The 21406-nt window shown below is 39.3% G+C and overlaps 1 protein-coding gene across 7 annotated transcripts in view; it reads right to left on the bottom strand.

Moving 5' to 3' along the window:
• The window catches only part of DIS3L2 (DIS3 like 3'-5' exoribonuclease 2), a 350877-nt gene that overhangs the window by 163241 nt on the left and 166230 nt on the right, over positions 1–21406 (bottom strand). For all 7 annotated transcript variants that reach the window (XM_030324128.1, XM_030324127.1, XM_030324126.1 and 4 more), the window contains one exon: positions 9217–9390. In XM_030324128.1, the coding sequence (XP_030179988.1) occupies positions 9217–9390 (174 nt within the window). The remainder of the gene's footprint in view (positions 1–9216; positions 9391–21406) is intronic.

Here is a 21406-nt window from a genome sequence, read left to right as displayed (position 1 = left end):
AGGAGTCAGCCCAGTTTACTGAAGACTTATCTTTGGCCAAATTTGGGGAGTTATCAGCCATTACTTCTTTGAATACATTTGCCGTTCCATTCACTCTCTCCTCTCATTCTGGGACTCCGATGATACAAATGTTAGCTCTTTTGTTATAAGCACATAAAACCTTCTTGCTCAAACTAGGTAAATTCTATTGATCTGTCTTCAAGTTCACTAATTCTATCCTATAATCTCTAATCTACTATTGAGCTCTGGATAGTTTTTGTTTTGTTTTGTTTTTGGTGACAGTATTTCTTACTTTGATATTTTCCATTTGGTTTTTTAAAAATTTCTTTGTTGAGATTTTCTATTTTTTTATTTGTTTCAAGAGAATTTGTAATTATTTGTTAAAGCATGTTCATAAAGGTTGCTTTAAAATCCTTGTCAGATAATTGCAACATGTGATTTATTTTGGTACTGATATCAGCTATACATTCTCATTCAAATTACGGTTTTCCTGGTGTGATGAGTGCATTTCAATTGTATACTGAACATTTTGAATGTTATATTAGGAAGGAGACTCTGGATCCTATACGGTCTGTTGTGGGGTTTTTTGTAAGCAGTCTCCTACCGAGGTGTAGCTGAAGGGTCAGGTGAGTGTACACGTTCAACTTCCTACTGAATCCCGCTGCTACCAACCCAGCACAGACTCACAAGGCCTCACTGTAGGTCGCAATCCATCCCTCCCATCAGCCCTGCCGACATCTTCCTGGTCAAAAGGGGGCACCAATTCACACTGTCTCACGGACTCCAAGTGTGGGTGTAAACTAAACTCCCTGCTAAGCCCCACCGCCACCAGGAAGGGGAAAAGCAAAAATCTGATATATACTGCCTTATCACTAGTTTTGGGGCAGAAGCTCAACTCCCTGTTGACATTAGGAGTGGGGAGTAGGTGAGTGAGATATTTCTGTATATAAATATGATTGATTCTATACCAAGGTCTCTGCTTATGGTGGCAGGAGGTACAGGCTCAGCTGGCACTGAGCTGCACTGACACCAGGGGGTGTGCTGTGGAAACCAGCCCTGACTCATCGCATCTCTGCTGCCAGGCAGGGAAGGAGGCTCGTCTCATCTCTGGGACTTGCCGGCACTATTCTCATGGACAACTGGAACGCTGCCTACTTTCGCTGGAGAGGGGACAGAAGCTCAGCTCCACTGCCAGCTCTGCCAGTCTACCCGAGCAGGGGAATCAGGACACAACCTGCTCCCACTGGATGAGGAATAGGGTCTGCTCCTCGCTTGGCTCCACGGACACCATCCCAAAAGGGAAACTGGAGCATGCCTGCTTCCACTGGGAAGGGGAAGGAAGAAAGCTCCTTACTTGGTTCCACTGACACTACCCTAGCAGGGGAAGGCAAACACTACCAACAACTTCTGCCGCGCAGGGGATGGAAGATTAGCCCCGCCTAGATCTCACACCTCCCAAAGTGGAATCAGAGCATCACCTGCAAGTGGCAGACAGGATAGAAGATGAAGTCACTGTATGGCTCCACAGACACCACCAGGCAGGGGAAACTAGGGCGCTGCTGCTTGAGTTCATGGGATAGGATGGGGTGTATGGAATATTAACACCTTGCTCGGTCCCAACGAAACCATGACGTGTGCATGTGAGTGCACGTGCACGTTTCTGTTGGTGTTTGGCTGGAGAACGGTGGGTATTGCCAAAAAGGTTTCTGTTGTTAGACCACCCTTTCCTTGGTCTTTTGGCTGGAGGAGAAAGGTTTCTCTCAAAGATCTTTCTTCTTGTGCCTTTTGGTCATTCCAGGTTGGCCACCTCTACAACACCCTGTCTGGGCTATATGCGAGGCAATGAGGAAAACCAGGGGGATCACTGGTATGTTCCTTAAGTCCTGAGACCCCGGTGCAGACTGCCTTCTCTTTTCCACCTTTCTGGAACTTCCCATGCTTGTTTGTTGTGTTATGTCCATATTTTTGGTAAGAAGGAGGGCCAGGAGGAATGGGGGCACTCTATCTTTGTCAGAAACAGAAGTTGTTTCTCATTTTACTAAAGTAATTATAACATTTTATTTATTCTTTAAGATGTTTTCCTAATCAATTTTCATATTACACAGCAAACTCTCTGAAGGCACTGGATTGTGTTTTGTCAATATTCATTTTCCCAGGAATACTAAAAAGAAACAGGAACGAATCCCAGAACTTGCTTTAAAACACGTTATATTCAACCAATGAATACATATTCTGCCAACGCTTTCTAAACAAAACTTTGCCTTTTCCTCCCCCCCTTTTATCCTATACGCGTGTATTTACATATGTAATTTATTATATACCAAGTACTGAGTTAGAGTCTAGAAACAGAAAGACAAGTGAGCCCGAACCCTTGTTCTTGAGGGCTTTGCCACCCGTCAGGATAGTGTCACCCACAGGGAAGTTAGAGTACAGTGTGGCAAGTGCTATAAAATAGGTGTGAACAAACGGTGAAGGGAGAGGAGAGTGGGGCATGACTAACTATTCCAGAGTGAGACGGCAAAGGCAGGTAAGACGGGCCCTGGAAAGCAGACGAAGGGCAGGGCAGGGTAGGGCATGGGCAAGATGCAGAGCTATGAGAGAGTAAAATGGTTTGGGAAAAGATGAAGGGCTGAATCAGAACAGGATACCATGAGGAAGCTAAGAAATTTATTTCCCTCTTTTCCTATTGTCAATAAAGTTGATAACTTCATTTTTTCACTTATACTGATATGAATTATCAAGCTACCCAACATTTTCTAGTCTTAAGAATGATTTGTCCATACAATTATGTACTTCTCATGGCTCTCATTTTCAAATTCTACCTTCCTTTCCCACGCACCGGTATCTTTGGTGGGAGGCTTGTTTCTTTCCCAAAACTTTCTGCTGGAAGGTGCCCTCTTTTATCTCCAGCCCAGGCATTAAAAAGTGGAGAGATGTGAGAGTGACATCCGCAGAACAGGCAGAGCATAGAGCTCTGAGAAGCCGCTACTCCGTATGAGCATTAGGCCCCATTAATCTTTGTTATGTTCTATGAGTTACTTGTAATTTCATAAACAGTGAATTGGGATTTATGTGAATGGAATAATATTGCCAGTGGTTTCAAATGACAATGACAGCTTCCTTGTTTAATGCAGAACAATTTAATGCTGCTCTGTTCCAGGTAAGGAAAGAAGGGATTCCCTTGGCAATGAAGAGCTGAGATTTAAAGCATGATCCTTGGATTTTCTGTGTAGCCCACAGGGAGGCACAGTCAATGTATCTGTCAGACAAGTGTGGCAGCTGGTCACCGACGGAATACCATCTCTTTCAAGTGCAAGGATGAGATGATTGTGAATAACTCCAAAAGGACATCTCAAACCCAGAATCACACTCCATCAGAGTGAGTACGTTTTGAAATATTTAGTCTGAGGAACACTAGGTCCATGAGATGATCCACGAGAAAAAGCTCTAAGAAATCTATTACCCCACTGTTTTCTAAAAATATTTGGCCACAGAACCCTTTTACTTCATGACAGCCTATTAAAATCCCAAAGGACTCACGACCTACCAATACTTTTTGGAAAATCCTAACCTGATCGAATAATCCATTTTACAAAGGATGAAGTTCTCTCTCTCTCTCTCTCTCTCTCTCTCTCTCTCTCTCTCTCTCTCTCTCTCTCTCTCTCCCCAAACTTAATTAATCTGTTCAAGGTCACCCCGCCGGTTCCCAGGAGAGCTGGGACTACCTTCTGGTCCTCCTTCTATGCTGCCACACTCCCTCACCAGAGGAACCTTTTCTAAATGGCAATTTAATCATCCTGGACTTCCTGATAAACAGCAAGATCATTAGTCATTTAATGTTAGTTATGTTTGAAAGCTTTCCCACAAAAGGGTTGACCTGAAAGAGGTTAGTATTATGTGTCTCTCCTTTCAAGGAGCTATTTCAAGGTTGGTTTTACCTGGAGTGAAAGGAAATGTCTGTCTATTTGGAACAGTTCCATCTTGAAGATATTTCAATATTTCTTGCCACAGCACCCTTTCTGTGCTCAGTATTTTTAGCTCACTGTTTTCTATTTTGGCAGCCGAGAAGCTGCAGTTTGTAATTTTACCTCCAGCTTCATATTTCTTCTTAAAAGTGAATACAATGTCCTGTTTATAATAATAAAATCACTAGTTGGCAGAAGGACATTAAATGGAAAAAAAAAAAAGAGAAAGCAATTGGAAAATTTAGAGCAAGCAATTTTAAGTGCCAAGTTTCACATTTGTAATGGTCCAGTGGAGGTCACTGGGCACCCTTTTTATTGAGGGGACAGTAAAGAAATAGATCCCCACAAGTTCTCCTGTGAAAAGTGATAGATACCACCTCTACTTCAAGGAAGCTCGTATTTTACTGAAAAGTGATGTGATCCAAACTTCCACAATATTACTAACTATAGGAAAAATATAAAAATCAGTTTAGCGTGGTATTTTCCCCCTCCAATATTTAGGTTTCCATTTTCCACTTTAATTGAGCTTTTAAGCTTTGGTTTCCTATTCCAGTTTAGCAACAAAGGAAAGAAAATAATAAGAATGAAATTAGCAATAATTGGAGCCAGTCTCAGAAATAACCTTGGGGTTTCTTGGGCTTCTGGTGCAACCCCCTTTGAGCAGTTTCCTTGGATACATTCTCTTCCTGATCCCCAAAGGCCTGAAGTATTGGTGTCGCTTGCTTTTTCCTTTTCTTTTCTTCTCTCTTTTTAACCTCAGATGCCCTGCTAAAGAGAGCTGCAGGTCTAGGCCATGCAAGCAGGGATTCTCCAGGGACTAGAGCTCTAGGTCCAGAAAAATGGTGTTCCCGATCAGAAGGGCCAGATCACCCCTAGGAGTTCACACCAGCCTTCCTTCTTGAAAATTGCTAACCAACCATTTTTCTTTTCAAAATAAACACTATTTCTCTCAACTTCAGTTTGCAAAATATTACCCCAATTCCACTGGACTAAAAAACTGGAATTTTACTGACATAATTGGATTATGAGGTTTAAAGATTGATGGAACTTTTCTGTTCCAAATATAATTGTTCAAATATCAAACCTAAACGGGTATGTAGAAGTCCTTATGTAGCTACAGCCAGAGTAACACTGCGGCCTCCACGGCAGGGTGGCCGAGCAGAAGGGGTCAGGAAGCCATTGGAGCTGTGAGCCCGGTTACAGAAGGATCTGGAGTCTTAGAAGAAGGTGTCACCTTTTCTGCAGCTGCAGCCTATCATTGAATGAAGACTGCTTTAGTCACTCTAGTTCCCTCTATGCCTGCTCACTTTTCAGATCTCAGCGCAAGCACCAATGCCCTTGGCAGTTTGTTCATACTGATATGACAGCACTTGCGATACTCTGCAGTAATTTATCTGAGTGTAAATCTGTCTCCCTGAGAAAGAGTAAATCCCTAAAGAACAAGAATTGGGCCTCACTTGTCTTTGTATTTCCAGTAACTAACTTAGTACTTGGAGTATGTTACATGTACACATATAAAAATAATATATATAAATAGTTGTATATAGAAGACAGAAAAAGGAAAATGGCAAAGGTTTTACTTGGGAGTTTATAGAGTATGTATTAATTTACTCACAGCACATGTTTTTTAGCGGGTGCTGGGACTCATTCCGAGTTCTTCTGACATTAATTCGAAGGCACTGGACCCCTGAGCAGAAGAAATCATAGTACTACAAACTCTTGTACCCAGTACCTCTCCCCTCTGTCACGACTCCGTCCAAATACCGTATCCCTACTGCCCATGAATGGCATTCAATTACTTCCTATGCTTTCAGCCAACTGTGATCAGTGGGTATTTGCCTATGCCCCGTACATGGATTTATGGAAATTACCTAGTTTTAGCTAAACTAATCATTACAAAATAGGCAAGTGGCTAAAAAAGATTATTACAAAGATCCGCAGACTAAAGGTAATGCTCAACTATACTAATTCTACTAATACCATGAAAATAGAAAAGTTGACATTTCTTCTCCTCCCAATATAAATTCATCATCAGCCACATTATGATTTCAAAACAATGACTGTCAATCATACGTTATCCAGCAGGTCCTTAGGAAAAAATAAACACACTTACTCTGTATCTTCAAGGTAAAAGTGATGTTTTAACAATGAGAAAAAAAGGGATTGATTTCTAAACGAAAATAAAATAAGAAACTCAGATTTTTAAGACAACATTTTTAAAAAGGGTGTTTGAAATGTTAGAAAATTTGGGGACCTAAAAATGATCTTAGAGTATAAACTGTAAAACTACTCATATCTATACACTTAAACTTCCTGACAGAATTTTCTAACTAGTTGTTAAAGATGCTAACTGAAGAATAACCAGATTATGAGCCCATATTTAAAAAATCTAAAAAAAAATGTAGCAGCTTTCAATTAGTTCACAAGACCTGATGGACACGATGAAGGATGAAAAGTTATTAGCTGGATTATACTTCTGAATATAATTGGTTAATAGGACTAAAAAAAATGAGTATTATGATTTAGTTAAGTTCAACTCACTTCTGCTGAGGTATCTTTTTCAGTTCTGATAACCATTAAATCTAAAACTAAGTATCAAAATACATTGAACTTATAATCAGATTTTTGTGTTTCTATATCGTAGGCTGTGAAAGCAAAAATTGAAAAAAAATAATAAAGAATTTCAATCACACTGCTCTCACCAAAAGTAAAATTACTAATGTGAAGTTTTCTATACCTTTTTAAAGTAAACAGCTTTCTACACCTTTTTAAAGTAAAATAAAAATATCTTCAGAATTTATTTTATTCTCACTTTTCTACTTTTATGTATATAATGTACAAGACAAATTAGCAAAGCAGTAAATATATTTGTGATTTTAAAATAAAGACATACACATTATTGGGAATGCGTGTTCAAAAAAGTTTAGAGATTACCACTACAGGTACCAGGAAGCAGTTGAAAGATGTTAAGCCCAAGGAGTAAAATAAATCAGATTTGAATTTTAGAAACATAATGCTAGAGGCAAGGAATGTAATAGGCAAGGAAAAAGTGTTGGGAGGTGTAAGTGGATTCAAAAAAAAAAAAAAACAACTCTGTTGCCATGCTCATAGCAGAGGGCATCCTATGAGCTCCCCGTATCTCTGGAACCTTTCACAGAACACATGAGCATGTTTTAAAAGAAGTCTTCTGCACAGCAAGGCCTCCTGCTCTGTGGTCTAACCCAGAAGGCAACAGGAGCCAAAGAAAAAGGTGAGGTGGAGCTATGAGAAGCAATGGAGAACACGCTAGAAGGGCTGACTGCTGAAGTGCCTTATTATTTATCCATAGGCTAGGAATCAGGCTAGAAAAGACTAAGCGCCTCTCTTTTCTGATATTCCCATTTATAATTTTTAAAAGACATAAAAGTTATTTTAAAAAGTAATTCGAAAAATAGAGCAATTTACAAATTGAAGTAAAATACTGCCTCCCTACCCCCAGCTATTCCACCGAGTCCACACATGATAATCACCGTCAACAGTTCGATATATTTCCTTCCAGACCTTTTTCTGTGCATATATACTTTTATATGTGCAGATACATGTATGCATGTGTATACACGCACATTTGGAGAGCATTTTTATATAATATGTTTGGCAAGATATTATGGTCATCCTTTTAGGACAGTCCACAAGGATCTAGCTCTTGACGGCGGCTTCTGGAATGCTACCTTGCTGATATGACACAGGTTATTTAACCATTCCTTTGTTGAGGGACATTGGAAGTGTCACTTTTACAACGGAGCAGCAATGAACATTCTTATACATCTATCCTTGTACACTTCTTTGGGTAGGATGGATTCCTGGAAGTCAAGTTTTTGGGTGAAAGGGTAGGTACATTTCAAATGTTGACAGTTACTGTGGAATGGCTACACTGACCTATAGCACAAACAATAAAGTTCAGGCATTCATTCTCAGTAAAATTTTTTTTATGGATTCCTAGGTTTAGGAAAAGATCTCAGAAAACAAGCCCCTCAATTTGTATATGAGAAAACGAAGGTTCAGAGAGGGTAAGGTTTGGGCCCAAGATCTAAAGCCCAGGATGAGATAACTGACCAGCAGGAGTTCTGTGAGTGGTGGTCACTGCTGAAAGCCAGGACAGTAACTTCAGTTAAGTGACATCAAATATAAAGTGTGTTCCACCAATAAGTAGGAAAGGGGACTGTCATCTCCTTTTCCTTGCTTACGCTTGGCAAGAAAAAAAAAGGCAGTAAATTCCTAAAAGATACAACCGCAAGAGGGGCAGAGAAGGAGGATTCTCAAACTAGGTGGAGTAACGGGCACTGAGCGCGAAGGGATCATAAGTTCAGCCGCAAGAGGCGAGCAAGTGTGGTGGAAACGACTCTGACATGGGATGACCTTAGCGAAAAACCTTCCACAGCCTCAGTGGGTTGTACGAAAAGTTTCTTGGTTCTAAATATCTCCATGTGGCATCCAAAATGAATGCCAGTACTGAAACCAAATTCTGAAGAGAAATATCAGAAAAGAACTAACATCCCACAATGAAGAAACATCTTCAAAGAAGATGTTGTTATAAAAATACCACAAAAGTACTTTCCAACAAATTCCAGACCTAAAAGTAAAGCTTTAAAATGAAGCTCCAAGCACAGAAGCTTTGAATCCTTTGCTCTGTGCCTGAAGAGGCCCATGCGAAGGAAGGTACTTCTGACCAGATGACACTGTCTTTATTCAACCAGACCTATGGGGCATAACAAGGAGAAAAAAAGATGGCAATTGTATCTTTCGAAATTAGAATGGTCTAGAAGGGAGGTGGGCATGCATACTTTTTCTCCAAGGGGCCAGAGAGCCCTTTGCACACCATATGGTCTCTGTTGCAACTATTCAACCTAATGTTGTAGTACAAAAAGATAGCCATAGAAAAAAATATAACCAAGTAAGCATGGTTGTGTTCCAATACAACTTAATGGATGCTAAAATTTGAATTTCATATAGTTTTCATTAAAGATTCTTTTCATGTTGACTTTTTCCAATCACTTAAAAATACAAAAACCATTCTTAGCTCTTGGGCTGTACATAAACAGGCAGTGATTTAGTGCACCATAATTTGCCAATATTTGGTACAGAGCACTTAATTCTCAATAGAACTGAACTTGAACGTTGGTAGAAAGATGGAAATATCTGAGCCTCGTCCCTAAGAAGTTAAGTTTGAAGTTAGGTAGAAACGTGTTGTTCTTAAAGAGCTTCAGATATTTACCTTAAATCTCTTCTCTTGCTGAATTCCTCTGGTGGGATTGTCCAGGGCAGACCTTGAGGGAGACAGTCTAGAACTTCTGAAGAAAAATCAGAGAAATCCACACCATACTCTGTTAGTATTCCTTCTGTTTCAGGCTCAATTTCACCAGCCTGCCCAAGACTCTTAGCCAGATGCCTGTGGACAGGACAGAGAGGAACAACTATGTTAGTGAATAAATGGACCACAGGCATCATTTATTCTCTAAAAGAGAAGGTAGTAGGAAAATCTTCAAAACCTCCTGTCCAAATTTCCCCAGCAAGAACACCATCACCAGTGAGTAGGGGGCCAAGGAGAAGAGACAGTGATACTCTTGTCCTGTTAAATCCCTGTCTACAGTATAATTTTAACTTTCTTTGGGAATTCTGATGCGGGGAGTTGGGCCAGCTGGCCTTTCTTGGGCCTCTTGCAATTGTTTTTCATGAAAAAGTCAAGTTGATATCGGTAAAAGCCTTTTGTCAATTCCTTCTCTTGCAAACACCTTTAGAGACAATTCTGATCAGCTCAGTTTACTGTTAAGTCATTAGTTTCATAGCACCTACACATTAAGTCATGCTCACTAGATTGAATCTGACACATATTTTTCACAATTCTAACTTTTACCTTAATATATTAAATATTTTCATCTGAACACACAAGTAATATATGTTCACTGTAGAGAAGTTAGAAAATACAGAAATGCACCAAGAAGAAAGTTAAAATTATCTATAATCTGGTCATTTGGCAAACCACCATTCACATTTTGGGGTGTTGGTCTATTAAAAGTAAGATTGCATTTAATAGGCTAGTTCTGATGCTATGGGTGGGGTTCCATCCTTTAGAAGGCAAATATCACTCTTCATCAGTGGGTCATATAAAACAAAACTGATAGTGCTCAATTCTCCTAAGTATTGGCATGCTATGTTCAGACTATAAGCCTTAAATTAGGTGTTGAATAGGAGACAGTCTTCCTGTAAGGAGTTTAGCCCTGGCATTAGGGCTGTCTCTGGAGCCATTCAATTTCTTTGAAGAAGATTCTGTATCCTTTGTAAGGGTAGATGCCTGGGTGTCAGAGTTCTTAAGTGCACAGTGGTAGAGGGAGAGACTGGGGATGTGGTGGCCTCATATGCAGACTTCTAATGAATTCCCATCTTTAGGCTTGCTACTGGAACTGGGCAGTGGTGGCAGCAGGGCTGGCCCCACCACTCACGTGCCAGCCAAGAGAAGCCAGCCCATAGTTGGCACACACAACTGCCCACCAGCATAGGTTCGAGGCAGCCTGCAGGTTGCCTGTGGGCTGCTCACATGTAACATGGGCTCAGACCAGTGCTATGTTCTCCGACTTAGGCGGTGATCTCCCAGAAAGCATACCAAAAAGCCAAAGGCAGCAAAAATATGAGGGAAAGAATACAGAAAGCTGTCAGGAAGATCCATAAATATTTGGAAATTAAACAACCAGTGGGCTAAAAAAAAAAATCAGAAAATATTTCAAAATGAATAAAACACAATATGTCAATATTTGTGAAAAGCAGCTAAAGCATTACTTTGAGGGAAATTTATGTTTTAAATAAATGCTCATATTAGAAAAGAAGAAATGTGTCAAATCCGTGATCTAAGCTTCTATCCGAAAAAATTGAAAAAAGAAAAGCAAGTAAGATCCCAGGCAAGCAGAAGGAAGAAAATAATTAAGAAATAAGGATCACTGGACAGAAAATGAAGAATAAAGAAAACCAATAAAATCAAAGCTTGATTCTTTGAAAAGAGAATAAAATAGGTAAGTTTCTAGTGAGGCTAATCAAGAATAAGAAGCTACCAGAATCAGGAATGAGAGAGGAAACATCATTATAGATCCTACAAGCATTAAGAGGATAAGGGAATTATGAATGGCTTTAAGCCAATACATTCAACAACTTGCATGGAATGGATAAATTCCTTGAAAGACACAAACTGCCTAAGATTATTCAAACCGAAACCAATATCTGAATAGTCCTATATCTATTTTAAAAACTGAATTCATAGTTTAAAACCTTCCTACAAAGAAAACTCCACGCCCAGATAGCTTCACTGGCAAATGCCGCCATGTACAGCATTAAGAAAGAATTAACACCAATTCCATACAAACTATTTCAGAATACAGACAAGGGTGGAACACTTTCCAACTGGTTTCATGAAGCCAGCATTACCTTGAAACCAAAATCAGACAAAGGATTCATGAGGTCAATATTCCTTGTGAACACAGACTGAAAATTCTTATGAAATGTTAGCAGACAGAAATAGCAATACAGTTGACCCTTGAACAATGAGGTTGAACTGTGTGGGTCTACTTACCGGAGATTTTTTTCAATGGGTAAATAACAGTATTGTAAATGTATTTTCCCTTCCTTATGATTTTCTTAACATTTTCTTTTCTCTAGCTTACTTTGTTGTAGGACTAGAGTATAAAATACACATAACATACAAAATATGTGTTAATTGGCCGTTTATGTTATTGGCAAGGCTTCCACTCAATAGTAGACTATTAGTAGTCAAATTTGGAAAAAGTCAAAAGTTATACACAGATTTTCAACTGTGTGAGAGTTCAGTGCCACTATCCCTGCATTGTTCAAGGGTTAACTGTATATAAAAAGGATAATACATCATGACCAAGTAAAGGTTTAAATATGTATGTATTTTTAATATTTATTTATTTTGAGAAAGAGAGAACACACAAGCAGGGCAGGGGCAGAGAGAGAGAGAGAGAGAGAGAGAGAGAGAGAGAGAATCCCAAGCAGGCTCCACATTGTCAGTGCACAGTCCAATGTAGGGCTCAAACTCACGAACTGTGAGATCATGACCTGAGCTGACATTGAGAGTTGGATGCTTAACCAACTGAGCCACTCAGGCACCCTGATGACCAAGTGAAGATTTAAAGATTTGTCCAACATTCAAAAATCAATCAATATAATTTACCATATTAGCAAAAAATGAGAAAAATATACAATCATTTTGATAGATGCAGAAAAAGCATTGGACAAAATTCAACATACATTCATGATCAAAACTCTGAATAAATGAGTAATGAACAGGAAATCCTCAACTTGATTAATGGCCCCTATGAAAACTCTAGAGCTAACAGCAAAACTTAATGGTGACATACTAAATGCTTTCCTCTGGACCAGGAAGACAACAAGGATGTTAACTGTCACCATTATTATTAAACATGGTATTGGAGGTCCCACTGAGTGCCATAATGCAAGAAAAGGAAAGAAAAAGCATACAAATCAGAAAAGAAGACTTCTACGTGACATGTAAATGGGCCAAAGAACTACCGTTTCCATTAAAGAAATGACTAGTCTGCTACATAATGCCAGGCCTTTATAGAAGACCTCTCTCATTCTATGAAAACCAGAGGCCAGCACGCTGTGTATGATTTAGACTCTGCCATAACTCATGACTTTGAATGTGGAGAGAATGACACAAAAACCGAGAGGTGCTTAAGATTCATTCGTGGCAGCCGGATGGTTTCCAGTGACAGCAGTGGTAGTAGCAGTGTCCAGTGGCAATGTTGTTCTGAGAAAGCACTGGTAGGAACCATTGGCATTGTGGCCAAACTAATCCTGATAAAAGATGATGATTGGACTTCTTGTCCTTGGCTCTCCAGATTTGCCTTTGTTCTCACCTACAATTTTCTTAAACATTCAAGATTCTTACTAATTTCTGTGGGTGGCGCCTGGGTGGCTCAATCGGTTAAGCGTCCGACTCTTGATCTCAGCTCACGTCTTGAGCTCAGGGTCATAAGTGTAAGCCCCACAGTGGACACGAAGCCTACTTAAAGTAAAAAAAAAAAGGAGGGGGGGGTACCTGGGTGGCTCAATCAGCTAAATGTCCAACTTCAGCTTGGGTCATGATCTCACGGTTCATGAGTTCGAGCCTGCATCAGGCTCTGTACGGACAGCTCAGAGCCTGGACCTGCTTCAGATTCTTTGTCTCCCTCTCTCTCTCTCTGTCCATCCCCTGCTCACACTCTGTCTCTGTCTCAAAAATAAACATTAGGGGCGCCTGGGTGGCGCAGTCGGTTAAGCGTCCGACTTCAGCCAGGTCACGATCTCGCGGTCCGTGAGTTCGAGCCCTGCGTCAGGCTCTGGGCTGATGGCTCAGAGCCTGGAGCCTGGAGCCTGTTTCCGATTCTGTGTCTCCCTCTCTCTCTGCCCCTCCCCCTTTCATGCTCTGTCTCTCTCTGTCCCAAAAATAAATAAACGTTGAAAAAAAAATAAAAATAAAAAAAATAAAAAAATAAATAAACATTAAAAAAAAAAAAAAGAATCTAGACATGGGGCTCTTGGCTGGCTCAGTCAGTTGAGGATGGAACATTTGATTTTAGGGTTGTCAGTTTAAGCCTCACATTGGGTATAGAGCTTACTTAAAAATAAATAAAAGAGGGGCGCCTGGGTGGCGCAGTCGGTTAAGCGTCCGACTTCACCCAGGTCACGATCTCGCGGTCCGTGAGTTCGAGCCCCGCGTCGGGCTCTGGGCTGATGGCTCAGAGCCTGGAGCCGTTTCCGATTCTGTGTCTCCCTCTCTCTCTGCCCCTCCCCCGTTCATGCTCTGTCTCTCTCTGTCCCCAAAATAAATAAACGTTGAAAAAAAAATTAAAAAAAAATATTAAAAAAAAAATAAACAAAAGGTTCTATACAGTTAAAGACTCAAGTCTCACTAATTTTCAAAATGACTACATTATTACCTGTGTTCACTAGAATGAAATTCCTATTGAGGATTTAAGGAATCTGTTGTCACTGCCTTTGAAGTTTGAAGGACATTTTGGAAATTAATGGGACCTGAGTTACTTCCAACCCATCTATTATTCTCATAGGTTCCTGAGGTTCTGTTTTCTACATTCATCTCCTAAAACTAACACCTTTATCTGCCTGGGTTCTTGGTTGCAAGCACAAGAAACTAACTGAATGGAAAAGGAATTTATTGAAAAGAAATCAAGGAGCTCACAGAAAGTGACAGGCTTGAAGAACCTGAAAAAGGGATGTAAGCAAAGAGTTACATGGTCAGCCTCTAAGTCCTTGATTCCAGGCTAAGCTGAAAACTCAGGGACTTCCTATGTATATCAAACAGGTATTTTGTTTTTGTTTTATTTATTTATTTATTTATTTATTTATTTTATTTGAGAAGGAGACAGCATGAGCAGAGGAGGGGCAGAGACAGGAGAGGACAGAGGATCTGAAGTGGGCTCTGCATGGACAGCAGAGAGCCCAATGTGGGGCTCGAACTCATGAACTGCGAGATCATGACCTGAGCTGAAGGCAGACACTTAACCGACTGAGCCACCCAGGTGCCCCTCAAACAAGTATTTTGAATCTCTTGCAGCTGCCAGGATAAGTACGGAGCGGGGGTGGGGGGGGCAGATTCAAAGGGCAGTAAATTATTACATCATTAAATTCAGGGTCTCACTGAGTCTCTCATGTGAAATGTGGGGGTACTAATCACAAAGAATAAGACTTAGAGAACCAGACACTCTTTTTCTACACACACACACACACACACACACACACACACACACACACTATTATATAGGAGGATGCAGAAAGGTCTGAGGACCTTGGATGCCTGACCTTCCATTGTCATGAATCATAAGTGGACTATGATAGGGTTATATCCATTCTAAGGGGTGGTCTCTGAAAAGAGAGTAGAGCAGAAACTTCCTCCCTGTAAGCAGAACTTCAAGCAATATATCCATGGTCTACTTTGGCTGAAGAAACATAGCCTGATGAGCAGTTGCTACAAGTTTAGCAGATCACAGGGAGCTGAAAGAAGAAAGACTGGAGTACTGGTGACAAGGACATCTGGGGAAGAGACATGGGCATGAAATGGGCCTACGGAAATGAACCCAGAGTATGACTGTTTGTGTTCCATAAGAATGCTCAGCAAAAGACTTCCACTGTGGAAGCAGGACGATTTGTCCCGAGAATGTCAACCAACCTCCTTCCCCAACCACTGCAGTGTTTGCTCAATGGGAATAAAAACAAGGTACAAAGCAGCAGAAAATTAGCTCCACAGCATAAACTTCCTCTCACTAATGAGGACCTGACTACCACACCTGCAGGATGCCAGTATGCCAGCAGCAACCAGCTCTGAGCCTCTGATTCAGAACCACAGCAAGAAGACCCACCAACTACTTGATAGCAGATTGAGTTTGTTGAGCTCTTCTGTGATAGAGAGGGCAGTTACTTCTCTCCACTGAAAGAAACACTAACTCTGGGTTTGAGTTTGCTACCTTCATTTGGTCCACCTATCTTGCTTATAGAAAGGCAACCCACAGATTTACCAAATTATCTTTTAAACTATTATATTACTCAACACTGTACGTAATTGAGGATTTAGTCTTCCAGAAGTAGCAAAGCTCACTGAATTCACGTATTAGAATGGTGTAATAGCGTACTAATGAACTAAATGGGAAGGCAACATCTTATGAGGCTGGACTGCTATCCTCTAGGATATAATGTTGCTCTTAGTATCCTAGAGTCAAGCACATGGTCTGGGAACCAAGAGTGCATGGGAGGAGTTGGGCCTTTCAATATCATATTTAAGACCCACTCCCAATAATACTCACCTCTACAACTGAAAGATTTTAATATTGCTAGGGCTATAGTCATGATTCCTCTGAATTGGAAGCTAGACTCCCAATTGATAAAACAAGGCACAAAGTATACTACCCATTTCCTGGGGGGAAAAAACATATTTGCAATTCAAGCCAGTTGAGGGATGACTCAGAAGTAAAGATTCAAGAGCGGTGAGTAACAATACCACAGATTATGTTGAGACATGAAATTGCCAATATATTTGACCATTTACCCATATAACACAATTTCAAACGATTCTACCCTAATGTATCACAAATCACATAAAATAATTAATTACACAAAATCAGATAACATAGTTTCTGGAGATGTATAAACAATGAGGTAGATCATACAGAGAATGCAGAGAATGAAACTAGTGTGAAAAGAAACACATTCTTCTATGTGGTGAAAGCATCAGTAACAGTCTCTGTGAGGCAGACTTAAAACACACTGGCCACCCTACTCTTAGCTGGTGATTTTAGAATGGCCAAAAATGATTATCTTATGCCTGAAGTGGGAAAGGGTCTAAACATTTGAACAAAAGGCATTTTACAATATCCAACTTTTAAAATATAGTACTAAAATCTGGGAAGACACCATTATTTAAAGATGGGAAGGAGACATCCCAGACATTCCATTAAAAAAAAATACTGCGTGTCAACAGGAAGAAAGAAACAAGGTAAAGAAATGGCAGAAGAAGAAAAAAAAACATATTCTGTAAGTATGTGGCCACAGAAATTGGTATCTTGACCAAAGATATTCACAAGAATATATCACCACTATAAGGAAAGAGCTCAAAGATGCAAGTGCATATTAAAAACATTAATTTTACAAAAGGAAATAAAAACCTAGTGCTTTAGACCTAGGAAATAAGTAGAGAAGAAAAATAAAACCACTCCAAAATGAAGGTCATTTAAAAAAAATTTTTTTAAGTTTATTTTTGAGAGACAAGAGAGACAGAGCACGAGGAGGGGGAGGGGCAGAGAGAGAGGGAGACACAGGATCTGAAGGAGGCTCCAGGCTCTGAGCTGTCAGCACAGAGCCTGACGCTGGGCTCGAACCCACGAACTGTGAGATCATGACCTGAGCCAAAGTCAGTTGCTTAACCGATGGAGCCACCCAGGCGCCCCAAGTGAAGGTCATTTTTGATGGAGGTAACTAAGAAAGGAGGTAACTAATGAAGACTAACTCTAAAAAAAATAAGGTTCATTGAGGAAAAGCTTGAGAGAAGTGAGGAAGATGAAACTGGAAAGTACAAAGAGTGTTTTAAAAGATTACAGAGAAAACAGATATGAAAGGCAGATGAAGGAGATCCAACTTTGGAATAAGGGGTATTCCTGAAGGAACTAGATATATGGAATAGAAAACATTTTCCATGCCATTAAGACAACTTTCCTGAAATAAAAGAAATTTCACATGGAGAAAGTATATGCCATGTCTCAGGGAAAACTAATACAGAAAATCACCACTGAAACATAGCCTAGTGAAGCCTACTGGACTTTGAAGATGAAGATTTCTAAGTGCAAGAACTCGAAGAATATAGTTCTCATAAACCTGTCCTGAAAAACTACTAGATGAAGAACTATGGCCTACCAAGAAATGAAGAAATTTCCCCAAAAGACTAGTGCTGAGTACCGAATCCACCTCTGTGGGGGTGGGGCGGTGAAAAAGAAGGAGGACAAAAGTAAGCTGGTAAAGATGGACTTAATATTAATTGTCAGAACAAGTCATATCACTCACTGAATGTTAACTGAAATTTAATGAAGAAAAATAGTTGTCTTTTATTCAGTTTTATTGGTGCTTTCTGTTCTGGCAAAATTTTTCACTAGACTCTATTTTGAATCCAAAGAATCTTGACTTGTTTACCAAAATTACAATACGGCTCGTAAAGACAAAATTATATTTTGGTTACAGCTTCCAAATGTAATCAATGACTCCAAGTTTCTATTAGTAGTAATTAACATTTATTTTACTAAGTTCCAAAGAACATTTCTCAAGTACCGTATTTAAATAAATTTATTATAGATTTTCACCGGAGATAGAATTGACAGCACCATAGCCAGGATAGCCTGCAGGAGATAAAAATCTAACCAGTCAGCATGCTGAAAGAGCTCAAGCATTTGGCTTTAGATGTCCCAGAAAAAATCTTACGCTATTTTACTCGTAAATTCTGCTGCCACTCTAAAAACCAGAATACCTTGGGATCTAAACAGAAGCATGACCTACTAGGGAACTGACTTATATACATTGCCTATTTGTCTTACAGAAGGGTTTGCTTTCATTTTTTAATTTTGGTGTAAATTTTACTTAAAATGAATACTGCAAGTAAAATTCCCTTCCATATGTTATAGTTCCAATATTATAGCTTTCTAGGTAGTTTCTGTCTTCATGGTCTTAAAAGATCGCAACAGCTGCTTTTGGACAACTATGATTCAAAGTTGTATCAAAATGTCTGGCCAATTCTCTTAAAAACCACACTTGAGGTTTTTAAACCACACTTAAAAACCACTACTCTGCATTAAAATATGTCCTTCAAAGGGTGCCTGGGTGGCTCAGTTGGTTAAGCTCAGGTCATGATCTTGCAGTTCATGGGTTTGGGCCCATGTAGGGCTCTGTGCTGACAACTCAGAGCCTGGAGCCTGCTTTGGATTCTCCTCGCTCTCTGTTCCTCTCCCACTCGTGCTCTGTCTCTCAAAAATAAACATTAAAAAAATTTTTTGTAAATGTCCTTCAAAAATAACGTTGAAATTCATAGCCAAGAGGACCATAGGGAGACATGATAACAAATAAACGTATAGGTATCCTGGAACAGAAAAAGGACATTCAATTTTTAAAACTCCAGGATTTCTGAGTACAAGTATGGATGTCAGTTAATAATGTTATCAGCACTGGTTCATTAGTTGTAACAAATGTACCATACTAATATGTTACAAATAGGGGAAACTAGGTCCAGGGGTACATAAGAACTATAAGAACTGGGGTGCCTGGTTGGCTCAGTTGGTTGACTTCAGCTCAGGTCATGATCTCGCGGTTCCTGAGTTCCAAGCCCTGCGTCAGGCTCTGTGCTGACAGCTCAGAGCCTGGAGCCTGCTTCAGATTCTGTGTCTCCCCCTCTCTCTGCCCCTCTGCTGCTCACACTCTGTGTCTGTCTCTCAATAATAAATAAACGTTAAAAAAATTAAAAAAAGAACTATAAGAACAAAAGAAATGTACAAAGATATAGTATAATTTAACTACGTAAAAACATTTATGAGAAGATTGATGGGGAATAGCTAAAAATGGCATTAATTATTTTAGAAAGGGAGGATTATGAATGACTTTTTTCTCATTTTCTAAACTTCCTTTAATATTTTAACTTTTTTTTAAATTTAAAAAGTATAGGAACATTTATTACAATCTAATAAAAACCTGTGATGCCCAGTACTGGTTGCCCACCCAACATTCATTTCCCTCTTCCTCCTTTCTAACAGAAACCTAATCTTTTTCATATAGGGAACATCTCATTTTCAGCTCCAGAGGCAGATCTTCATTATTCTAATGAAATCAGGATGTGGTTCCACTGGAGACTGTTATCAATATCATGGTTGGTGGATAGGATCTCCCCCTTCCCTGTTGTATGTGATCTAGAAAGCATGTAGTCTGACCATACTGGCAGAAGAACCTTCTACTAGACCACTGAAGACAACAAAGGGGAACCTGACAACATCACAAAGTCACTGACTATACTGGGCCCTGGAGCCCGCAACAACCTCTGGATTCCCACTTCTGTAAAATAATATGTTCCCTTAACGTTTAAACCATTTCAGGTCAGGGTTTTCCACCACCTGGTGGTAAAACCATCCTAACTAATATAAAGTATTTTAAAATATCTTTCATGAGAAGCAAACTTCTCCTTCTCTTCCTTCATTCTGAAACAAAAAATGTAACACACTTATTATAAAAAATAAAGTCTCAGGACTGTTCACATCATATATCTTGCAGGCATTCACTAAATATTGACAAGGTACTATTGGTTCTAGAGCATAAAAATACTATAAGTTGCTCCTTCCTTAAGCAATGTATTTCTATCTTAAAGGCACTCCCTTTATGGCTTCCATGTTGAAGCAGGCCCACAAAACATAAACCAAGTTCATTTCAACTTCATGGAATATAGCAGCAAGGCCAGGAAGCCACCCTGTCCTCCAGAGCAAATCTCTCTCCTCAATGCTATCACTGTCCTTTGTTATATCTCCTTTCTGGCACATGCCACTTTCTAACTGTATCATAGTGCTTTAGGTACATCTCTACTTACCAGCAGATGAAAAGGGTCATCCTAAAGAGAATAAACATTATTTCTGTATCTTACTCTGAGTCTTAATCATCTTAGGTGCCTAACAGATGATGGTTTAGTGAATAAAATAAATGAATTAATGCTTTATGGCCTGGAAAAAGGGCATCTATTCCTCCTTGAAACTCCAAAGGGAAAGTAAGAAAACTGAAGATAGTAAAAACAAACAAATAAAACCCAAAGACACGTATTTAGGTATTTTGAGCCCTTCAATAACTAGCTGCCGCATTAGCAAAATCATTAATACTATCCTTTAAAAAACATCAGGAAAAATTAAAAAATGCCTGCTACTATTACTTTCATTCAAAATTGCACTTTCATCACTTATTAGTGTGGAAAATATCTTCTCTCCAATTGTAAGTTGCCAGTTTAGGAAGATAAGAAAAGGAAATAAAAGTTATAGGGATTAGAATGGAAGAAACTTGTCATTACTCACCAATGATGGGATTACCTGCACAGAAATTCCAAAGGAAACTATGTCCAAACTATTAGAATTAATAACAGGATTTAGCAAGTGGCTGGATACAGCATTAATATACAAAAGTTAATTATAATTCTATACACCAGAACCAAAAAGTTGGAAAATGCAATTTGAAAATGCAAAAAGTTGGAAAACGTTCAGAACTTAACATTAATAACATGAAAAAACAAGTCATAAACTGTTGAGAAGATATTTTCCCTACCAGTAACTGTTAAAAAGATTACATTCTAGGAAGTTTTTTAGCTCCAAATTAATCAAATAACAGCCCAATAAAAAAATGCTAAATAAAATGAGTGGGTGAAAGTTTAATTGGATAGTCTCAAAAAAATCTTCTCCCAAATACAATAAATTACAAGGGCAAAAAAGTATGTTATTCTGGCAGGTACTTCCTTAGCCAAGAGATCAAGGTTAACATCACCAGTAATACATACTGACATGTACTCCCTGATGTGACACACACTGCCTTTGTGATGTCTTTCCCAACAATGCTTAATCTCAGTCTACTCATGAGAAAACATTAGACCAGCCAAACTGAAAAACATTCTACAAAATCAAAATTGTGAAGCCATGAAAGACAAGGCTGACAAATTGTCACAAACTGGAACTACAGCAATATCACAACTAACTGCAATGTAGGATTCTGGACCAGTTTCTCAAACTGGAAAGGATGTTAGTGGAAAACATTTGTAAGATATGAATAAGTTCTATACTTTAATTAAGTATACCAATGTTACTAATCATACCAATATTAATTTCTTA

This window comes from Lynx canadensis, chromosome C1 (assembly GCF_007474595.2).
Source record: "Lynx canadensis isolate LIC74 chromosome C1, mLynCan4.pri.v2, whole genome shotgun sequence".
In the NCBI taxonomy this organism is placed as follows: domain Eukaryota; kingdom Metazoa; phylum Chordata; class Mammalia; order Carnivora; family Felidae; genus Lynx; species Lynx canadensis.
This window is presented reverse-complemented; position numbering and strand designations above follow the sequence as displayed.